Raw genomic sequence first — 9,908 nt, 5'->3', positions numbered from 1 at the left:
GAAGAGCTGGACGCGGTAAAGAAGACATGACGTTGGCAAAGCTGTAGAGGCGGGGGAGGGCATGGTGTGTTCAGGGAACTCGTGGTGCTTTGGAAGAGCTGGAGGGCGAGATTCGAGGGTGGGCGTGGTGGGAGGGGGGCCGAGCAGTGGGCGAGCCAGGGCCAGGCAGGCAGGGCCTCGGATTCCCAGCGCAGTCCGTGAGCTCTGCTGTGGGCGGGCAGGGGGGACCACCTGACGGCACAGCGAGTCGACTTCCCATGAAATGGTGATCAGTGGCGGCAAATGTCACAGGGCGCTCAAGATAACCTCGACTGAAGATCTGCACTGCCCGCGGGAACCACGACCCGAGTGGTGACGTCGGTGTGGGTGGCGGCCAGCAGTGAGCAGGACACAGACCTCCGGCCGGGCCTCCGGACCCGTTTTCCACAGTAGCCAACTAACCTGCCAGCTGCCTGGAGAATAACCTGTTTCTGGCTTCCAGGAGAGGGTCCACATGAATGCCAGGGCAACGGGCCCCTGGGCAGGTATGACGGACTGCCTGTCTGTGTCCTCCCCAAATTCTTAGATTGAAATCCTAACACCCAAGGGGATGGTATTAGGAGGCAGGGCTTTTGGGAGGTAATTCAATCATGAAGGTGGAGCCCTCATGATGGAATTCGTTCCCTTATAAGAAGAGATGTCACAGAGATTACTTCCTCTCTTCTCTCACCATGTGAGGACTCAACGAGAAGACAGCTGTCTACAAAGCCAAGAGGGTTCTCGCCAGACATTGGATCTGCCAGCACCTTGATCGTGGACTTCCAGCTTCCAGAACTGTGAGAAATAACTGCTTGCCGTTCAAGGCCCCCGGTCTCTGGTGGTCTGTTATAGCAGCCCATGTGGACTAAGGCACCAGGCTTGGCAGACACATAGTAGGATGGCTACGGTCGGAGAGACCATTGTGAATATAAATACATCCTTGTGTTTTCTGGCAAGCCCCAAATCTTGGCGGTGAGGATAACAAGTAAATTGAAATCCTTAAGACTTTCTTTGCTTAAAGTTTGATAATGCAGTGGAGGTCAAAGATGTTTTGAAAGATGTTTTCCTCCCACTGCATTCTAGTTTCTTAGTAAAATGGCCCAACTCACGGCGGCGGTTCAGAAGCTCCTGTCCTTAAACCTCAAGTCCCCAGCCTTGCCTAAGTGATCAGACCATTGCTGCTCTGTGTCACACACAAAACTGAATACCAGCTAGGCCAGCACAGTGCAACAGCTCTATTAAATTTTTTTTTCTTTAGTTGACTTGGTCAATATGGTCTGGGTTATTGGGCAAACAGTTCTGGAATATACCACTGCTATCTGATGCATTTTCCCCTGTAACCTGCCTTCCTACGTGATAAAAGTGCGTTCCCAGGACTTTGATTTTGATTTTGTTTTTGTCTTTAGAAGTTGGGCTGGCACTTTTTCAAATGGGACAGACCTTTAAAGGGAGCAGGGGAACCAGAAAGGAAACACGGTGTGGAGGCAGTTACGCATAAAGCACACACTTTATTCACTGAGTTGTGAGGACAACAGTGACGCAGGACAGCGGCAGAGGGGAGGCAGGTGCTGATTTCAACAAGAGTGTGGAGCGCATCGGGTGTCCTAAGCACAGTAACGCAGGCCCAGGGCCATCCCACCTCTGCACACTGGCACGTGGCATTCAGGATGCCGACCGATATCCACTCACTTTCACAGGGGACATGATACATCTTTTAAGCAGCAGTTCTTCCAAATACTTGCTTTCTTGTTTTTGGAAGGGGAGGGGAGGCAGGAAGAACAGTATGCCTTCCAACACTTGAAAAAAAATTCCATTAAACCCAACTTAAAAAGGAAAGAACTGCAAAAGCTTCGATGCAGGATTGTCAGCAACTCACAGAAACCACACATGTTTATTACTGGACAGCTCTGTACATAACACCCCAAAAGAACACCAATCCTGCGGACATTCGTCTTCTCTTCCGTAGGGTAAAGAAACATACACATATACAATCACTAAGTGGCTCATTGCCTCTCTGAATGTTAGTGGATGCAGTCTTTTCCTCTACCTTTGGCAAACGGGCTCAGAAAGCGACTCATGGCATCGTCACTCTCGGGAGAGACTCTTCTGGGAAGAATTTTATTTAATGATAACAATCGCCACTCAATTACACGAAGCATCAGAAAAGATTGGGTTTAATTTTGCTGTGTACACATATATTGTTTAGAAAGTTTTTCAGCTTAAACTGACCACCTCCCCCTTTCCTTTTGAGTTTGCCATAAATGAAACTTGCCCCAAATGAAAAACACAAAGATCCATATGCAAAGCGTGTCAGTCACCATCTCCCCACTACTCCCTGGGCAGCAAATAGAAAGACAGTGATTTTTTAAAATGCCAAAGTCAAAGTTTCTCCTTCTTTCATTACAACATAATTGGGTAGTTCCCTTAACACACATCACCACTATAAGGTGTCATTACGAACCTCAAGCCTGAAATGATCTCTTTTTCTGAATAGAACGTTCTTCAAAAGGGAGTACTAATGAGTGAGTTTTAGGGCATCCTGACAACACTTGGTTTATCAAAGGAAAATGGTTTTACAAGTCAGATAAAATCAAGGCTGGCCTAGGAAGTAGATTAAACAGTGACCGGAAATACAGATGAGGTGATTTGTAAAAACTGAGCTTGCTGCAGAGGATGCAGAAGGGCTGATGGTTCATCTTCCTTCCACCATCTTTCCTGACAGTCAGAAAGAGGGCTCTGGGAGCCCACAGCCTGGAGGGTCCCCTGCCCCTTCAACATGCAAGAGAACGCTAACATCGTTTGCTTTAAAGAGTTTTTTAGAAAGACCTACCTAGTCAAGAGTGGTTCATTTGAATTTTTAAACTTGCAAAAGCATAGATATATATATTGTATAATCATCTAAGAAGCAATTCTTTAGAAAAAGGTGTTTGCTTTAAAGTGTAAAGAAATTAGATGAAAGTTTTAGAAACATTTCTAGCAAGACTTTTCCAAGTGGAGTTGATTGACATCACCAGATGGAGGGGATAGGAGTTGAAAAGAGCATTGTTCCAGCCTCACCTCGGAAGAGGAAACTCAGCTTGGAAACAACAGAATGGGGAGTTGGGGAGAACTGGGGAGACTAGAGGACATGACAGATAGAAACTAGTTTTTTTTTTTTTTTTCTTTGCACCTTATTACCCATTGTCTCTAGCTTTTCTGTTCAAGGTTTCAGGGAACAGGCAGTTTATCTTTTCTTATTGAAGGAGTCACATTAAGAACATCTCATAATGAACCCAAACCAAAATGTAGATACCTAGCGAGCTGGACAAGTTTCCAAGCGCTCTTTATATCTCAACATAAATCACACCAGAAGACTAAATGGTATCCTGGCTTTTTTGGAAGAAACTTTAAAGGAAGCACTGACTTTCAGGTCATCATAGAGGCCTCTTCATGCAATCAGCCTATGCTTCAAGAATCACTAGTAAGCCCAATGCTCAAAAATGTAGCCCTTTATGTATGCACTAAGGAAGCTTGCCATGTGTATACTTCCTTTCCTAGAGTAAACAATCCTCATTAATTTGACTGTGTTAACAACTGGAATTTTTTTATGCGGGGCAGGGTTCAAGCAGAGAACACTGATTTTCTGTGTAGTGACCTGGACATTTTCGGGACAAGCATGCTGAGCCCAGTTCAACAAAACACATAGGGCGTTGTAGCCCACTGATTCAATTTGGCAGTTGAAGAATCAGGTTGCCCTGTGACCCATGCCCGTGGCTGGAACCTTCTCCTGGGGAGTGGGGTTGGGAAGCCCACTCTGCATTCCCAGTGCCCCCTCCCCTAGAGCACAGCACTGCTCTGCTTACAGCCAGGAAGCTACTGGTATTTTCTGGCAAGGCATTTTTGCACGGTGTAGTTTAAATTAGCTCATACACTTGATATGGAAAGAAGCTATTCCCTCCCCGCCCCGCCCCAAGATGGATGCAAAACTGAATTCAAAAGTTACAAGAAAAGTAGAGTTTCATCAGTGGCGGCAAATTTAGGGCTCAGTTCTTTAACTATCATCGCCATTTTTCTTACACTGACATTTAATCTGCAAGTACGTGGATGATAACTCATTAGCCGATGAAAAAAAAAACCTCTCCTCCAGCCGAACCCTCGGATACGTTTGGCCATCCTTGTTATTGGTCGTGGCAGGGGAACACTGAGACTACACCATGGTCCTCACCCCTCACACTTTGCCAGAGCAAAGCAAGGATTAGGACACACAGGCGTTGTTCCCAGGCTGCCCATGCAGGAGAGGTCACAGAAGATGGGACAGCGGATGTACTGAATGAAGCAAGAGGCAACGGACAGATGAAGGGGTGAAACTGTGGGCTGCAGTCTGCCTTCAGTCCAAGGAGCTGGTCTCCTCACATCCACCTCATCAGAGCCATTTGCTAAACACGTTAGTAGGTCCAACACACACACACACACACACACACACACACACACACACACACACACACACACGTATTTGTGAGAACAGTCCTCAAACATTCAGCGTCTAGCAAAGGTCAGGCAGGTTTAGATTCCCTCGGGAAGCGCGCAGACTACTATAAAGCAATTGCAGTATTCACTACAGCACCCGGGTGCTAGAGTGTGTCACAAGCTAGGTCTGCAGTACAAGGTCAGAAAGAATATTCTACTTGCTTTTTACCACTGGCGTCAGCTACTAACTCATTCTAATACTTGGTGCCAGCAGGAAGAATTTCTGAGCTTTTATTATTAGTGGCATACGCAGGTGAATTCAGATGTTTTCTTTTTTGGCTTCAAAACAGAGTTTAAATTCTTAAACAGAGCCCCAAAGCATGAGAATAAATGTGACAACCTCCTACATGCGACTCACGTCCTGTCTGAGTCTCAGCCAGAGGCTTTCAGGAACCATGGTGGGGTCTTAAATGCAAGTTTTGGGGTAATCTTCGGCTCCAATGTGACTCTTGTGTTACTGAGCTTGAGGACTCTGGTGAGATGTCCTGCTGTCTACACATAGTCTGACCCTAGGTCTGTGGTCTTCGGCCTGATGCTGACTTGAGCTACATCTGTCATGGAATATGCTGGCTTCTAACCAACACCTTTCCACAGGGGACCTGGCGGCAGGGATGCAGTTAGCCTCACTCTTGACCTCTGAGTCATGTGCACCTGTGCAAATGTCCCTGAGGAGCTGCAGCACAGTGGGACAAACATTCAAGCAGGAATGAAACTTAAAAGCACATGCAGACTCACCAAACTGCCCTGGGTGAGTGAAAACACATAAACACACACGTGCAAACCAGGAAGTCAACAGAGCTAGGCAAGAAAGAAAGCTCAAAAGACCAAATTAAATCAGTTTGAGGCAATCTACCTTGGAGTTGCAGAGATTTCAAAGAGAAAAACATGCTTTTCCTTAGCCTACTACTGAAATGACCTTTAAAAAAACCAAAATCAGCGAGGGCTTGATGTGATTTAGAGGATGCCGGATAGAGAGCAGAGTTTGCTGGGTGGGAGAACTTGCATTGAGAGGAGACAGAACTTTTGTTTTTGGTCAAGACTGCTATGGCATTTGGACAAAACTCACCTAACAGCATACAACTGAGCCAATCTGGAGACAATCCCCCTTTCCTTTCTTTGTAAGAGTGGAGGGCTGCGGGGCTGAGACATCTCCTGTCCTTGGTGGGGAGGAACACACTTTCTGAAGTAGAAAAGGATTTAAGGAGAATTTTCATTCACTCCTTTCTCCTCTCTTTCTCTGAATTCTTTTTTCTTTTTAATAATAGGCTAAGTAATTTGCCAATCAGGTCCTAGCAAACAGTAGGGAACAAGGAACATGTTAAAAATGACTTTGGTGGCTATTGAAACAGAGCTGCCGGGGGCCCCGACTCTGCTTTCCCTCCTGCTGAAGCCCAGGCAGGTCTGCAGGAGGCCAGTGAGGAAAGGTGGGGCAAAGGCTGCTGCCACGTGGATCTATCCCTCGGGCTCTTCCTTCTCAGCTGCGGCGCTACATAATAAATATACTCGTACTTTGGAATTATTACAACTGCTTTTGTCCATGCGGCATCCTAAGGGCACTTGCTGGCTCTTACCCATACAGTCACACTATTATTGAATAACAGTTGAAAGAAAACAAAAGAAGTAGCTCCTGCTGTGCACATAAGGTGATGGAAAAAGGTCACACGTGAACACTACTGTCGAGGGTGGGAACACAGACATTTCTACCCCACTGCTTCTGGGCGAATGTTGCCATGGGCTGGCCCAACATTTGGCTCATGGGTGTTTTAATCAGATTTTCCCTTTTGGTTGTTGCTGAGGGACAGTAGTTTGCAAATTCTCCAATCAAGTTTGGGCCTTAATACAACATCCTATGTGTCACCGCCATGGTCAGTCCTTTTTCTAATTGCTGTCTATGTGTGGTACTCAGAAGAGTTTTGCTTTTTTCTTCATGTCGTTGCGTCTCCAAAGAGGTAACTTGTCAAACTCCTGGATGGACATTCCAAAGATTTCCCGAAACACTTCTGGGGCTAAGTGGCGCTGTGATGGGAGAAGAGAACAGTGGTCAGTCCTGATGGCCACATGGATGACCTTGAGAGTTGCTCTCCAGTTTATAAGTAATTGTTTTGAAGAGCAAGGCAGAATGATGGAAGAGGAGTTTATCTCTGAGGCTTCTTAGCAGGCACTGGACCCAGTGGTTCCTTACCTGGCCAGGCCAGGTGAGGCACCCTTCCTACCAAAGAAAAGAGCTGGTGGAGTATTAATGATGATTGTAATAACACTGAATGGTGATGGGGCACGGTAGGGTGATTCATTATGCTGGAGGTGACTCCACTTCAGGTCCTTGGGACGCTGAGGAGATGCAGGGAAAATGGACCAGAGCAATAAGAAAGCCAGAAAGAGACTTCCAGAGTGGTCCTTTGGCAGCCCTGGGGCTTTTTCCTGGCTCAGCAGTGGGAGTTCAGGTGGATGCTTGGTCTACTGAAGAGACCAAGAACTTCAATCTCTTGTCCGCCTAGTAAAGTTCTCTTAGGATAGTGGAGCCTTTATTCTCTGTGCCAGCCTGACCTCCCATACAGATGTACTGCTTTTTGTCAGAGAAAATTAATGATTCTTTATGAGATTAGCAGCCAGAGTTTTTCTTAATTAAAACCATTCAGATGGAAAAGCACGAAGATCAGTCTTCCACATCTAAGGAGGTCTTGAGTATGTGTACCCAGCTAACCCTTCGACAAGGAATGTGGAAACAGCCAAGAGAGGAACTTGCCTAGTACACACCTCTTTATTGAACGCTCCCTCCCCAATCTCAACAAACTCAACCCAGGCTCAGAGAAAGATAAGGATTTGGGGGTATCTGAAGAGTGATGGGAGACTCCATTCTACATCACCAGCCATAAATTAGGGCAACATCAAATTTCCAAAGAAAATGATTAAAATCATACTGCATCTCCTGGGTTGTTCTTCTGCATTTTACCATACATTTTTATGCTCATCTTCTAAATACAAATTTGGGTTTTCCTCCAAGTTAGCTTAGTTTAACCTAGGTTGATCCTTTTTATTTTTTGCCTTAGCTGGAACATTTCCTAGGGGAAGACTGCGGAAAATGCACAGGAATATGCAGTTGGGACAAGTTGTTTTGTGTGTGTTTGTTGTTTTTTTTACCTCTAGCCTGGTTCTGTCCACGTCTCTTAGGATTTTGCTGCGCCCTCTGTTGGTCACCATCAGCATTTCATATGGAAATATCTGAGAAGCAAAGAAAAACACCTCTTCTAGAATACTGCTGTCCATTTTTTTTTTTTTTGGCCATGTGGCATGTGGGATCTTAGATCAACTAGGGATCGAAACCGTGCCCCCTGCAGTGGAAGTGCGGAGCCCTAACCACTGGACCACCAGGGAAAAATTCCGACCACTGTCCATTTTATTAACAAGCAGAAGCTACCTAAAATCTAAGACTCCCAAGATAGAGCTTCTAAGACACTATGATTAGAGTATTAGAGTGATGGGTGTTCCTCACTCAAGTCTCCAGCAGACAGGGGCAGGTTCCTATACATTCCCAATACCCACAAGTGTCTCATGTGGCACTGTGCCTCTGGAGGGTGTTGCTGAGTAAAAGAATACAGCTTACTATGTACTGGGGATGAAGGTAAAAATGAGAAGAGAATTGAAATTATAGGTATATGTTTTACACGGCAGTACACATTTGCAGGGTTAGACAATCTCGTTCCATGACCAGCTCATGAATCCAGGGAGCCATGCGGCCCCAGAAGCAGTGTTTTGGTAGATGACATATTGAAATAAGCCCCAGTCATGGTCACCAAGGAGCACAGCCCTTGGATACCTCTGGAGTCACAGGATGTTCTGCAGCTGGGGCAACCAATCATCCCAGTTTGCTTGGGACTGAGGAGAATCCCAGGATGCAAGACTTTCGGTGCTACAACCAGGAAAGTCTTGGGCAAGCTAGGATGTGTTGGTCACCCTATCTGGAGGGGGCTGCAGCTGTTCCACATGGAGAAGGCTTTGCCATGCTCATGGCAGGGGCCAAGTAGATACCGAGGTCATAGGCGAGAAGTGCCGGTACTTCACTGGGAACACACAGCACCAGACCCAGTGAGGGCTTAAACCTGCTGACTTGGTGTGACAAAACCCACAGAGTGGAAAGATGCTTTATGACACGGCTTGCCTAATGCACTGGCCTGGAGCCAAGTGGGTCTCAACCCTGAAAATGGTGAAAGAGATAGAAAATCAAATCGTTTTAGGGTTATGTCCCAGTTTCATCCCATGTGAGAGGAGAGAGAAAAAGAGCCACACTTGCCTTTGGTTCCAACATGTTAGGCATGGAGACGCCCCGGTCCATCCTCATTCCAGGCATGTGGCCATCTGGGAGGGTCTGCAACAGAAATGCAGGTTTCAGGAGCAGCCCATGGCAGCATGGGAAGCTGAGGGAGAGCTCTGTGGGCTCCTAGACCTCCCTGTTTGGGTCTCAAATCTTCACTGCCATTTTAGAGATGTGTCATCTTAATTACCATCGATTTTTCAAAATGAGCTCCTTGTTACATAAAAGCAGGGATAGTGGGAATGCTGCTCTCTTATACTCCAGTTGATGAAAGATTTTGGCTTAATAACTATTGACTAATCCCTGAGTGTAGGCTGCACGTGTTAAAGTATATGGTACGTCAAAGAATTGCCAGGTCTATGCTTGTTTTTTTTTTTTTTAATTCTAATCTTAGCTTTCTTTGCATTTTCCCCCTTTTCTCATTCTCCATTATCATTTTACAAGGTTTAGGTTCTAGGAAAAAAGGAATGGTACCATAGCAGCTCTTTCCTATTGGCCAAGACAGGGGTTTCTTTTCATCTGTGACCACACAGAGGAGGGGAGGGCCTCAAGGAATGAGTGGTTATAACTAAAAGAAAAAGCAACTGCATGTGTGTGGACCCTGGATGCTGGTCCACTTCCACCCCAGAGAGGACTCTCCAAAGGCAGAGCAAGAGGGTCCTCTGACACCTGGTCTGGTTCGCGCAGGCCTGCAGGACCAGCTTGACCTGGGCGCCAGGCATGCCTGCCGCTCATGGCTCCTCACATCTGTGGACTAATGATTAGATGGATCAACCAAAATCAGGGTCTTCTCAACAGAAACCCTTCCCTGGAGCCGCAGAAGAACGTGTCTGGATTGTGAAAAAAGGCTGTTTTGCTGGTGTGGCCAACTTGAGAAAGACAGTGTTCCATACCTGGTAGTCTGGAAAGGAAAGAAAAAGAAAATCTCAGAAGGGCAAGACCATAGAAAAATATGGAAACATCAACAGAGAGTATATCCTACTGCAATTCTCCAAACATTCCCCGACAAGCCACGCTCCCCCGGCTCCGGGTCTCTGCGCATGCGGCCGGGCTGCTCCCGGAAGCTGGGAGACGC

The 9,908-nt window shown here is 46.4% G+C and overlaps 1 protein-coding gene across 13 annotated transcripts in view; it reads right to left on the bottom strand.

Annotated features, from left to right (window-relative positions):
- Positions 1-1,506: 1,506 nt before the first annotated feature.
- ABLIM1 (actin binding LIM protein 1) overlaps positions 1,507-9,908 on the bottom strand; it is a 324,990-nt gene continuing 316,588 nt past the window's right edge. For 8 of the 13 annotated variants that reach the window (XM_057531560.1, XM_057531563.1, XM_057531559.1 and 5 more), the window contains one exon: positions 8,899-9,734. In XM_057531560.1, the coding sequence (XP_057387543.1) occupies positions 9,625-9,734 (110 nt within the window). In that variant the 3' untranslated portion in view covers positions 8,899-9,624. The other 5 variants (XM_007173133.3, XM_028164227.2, XM_007173132.3 and 2 more) reach the window with 3 other exon arrangements.

Source organism: Balaenoptera acutorostrata, chromosome 16 (genome assembly GCF_949987535.1).
Source record: "Balaenoptera acutorostrata chromosome 16, mBalAcu1.1, whole genome shotgun sequence".
In the NCBI taxonomy this organism is placed as follows: Eukaryota; Metazoa; Chordata; class Mammalia; order Artiodactyla; family Balaenopteridae; genus Balaenoptera; species Balaenoptera acutorostrata.
The sequence above is the reverse complement of the archived record's forward strand: the minus strand, read 5'-3'. Positions and strand labels throughout refer to the sequence as shown.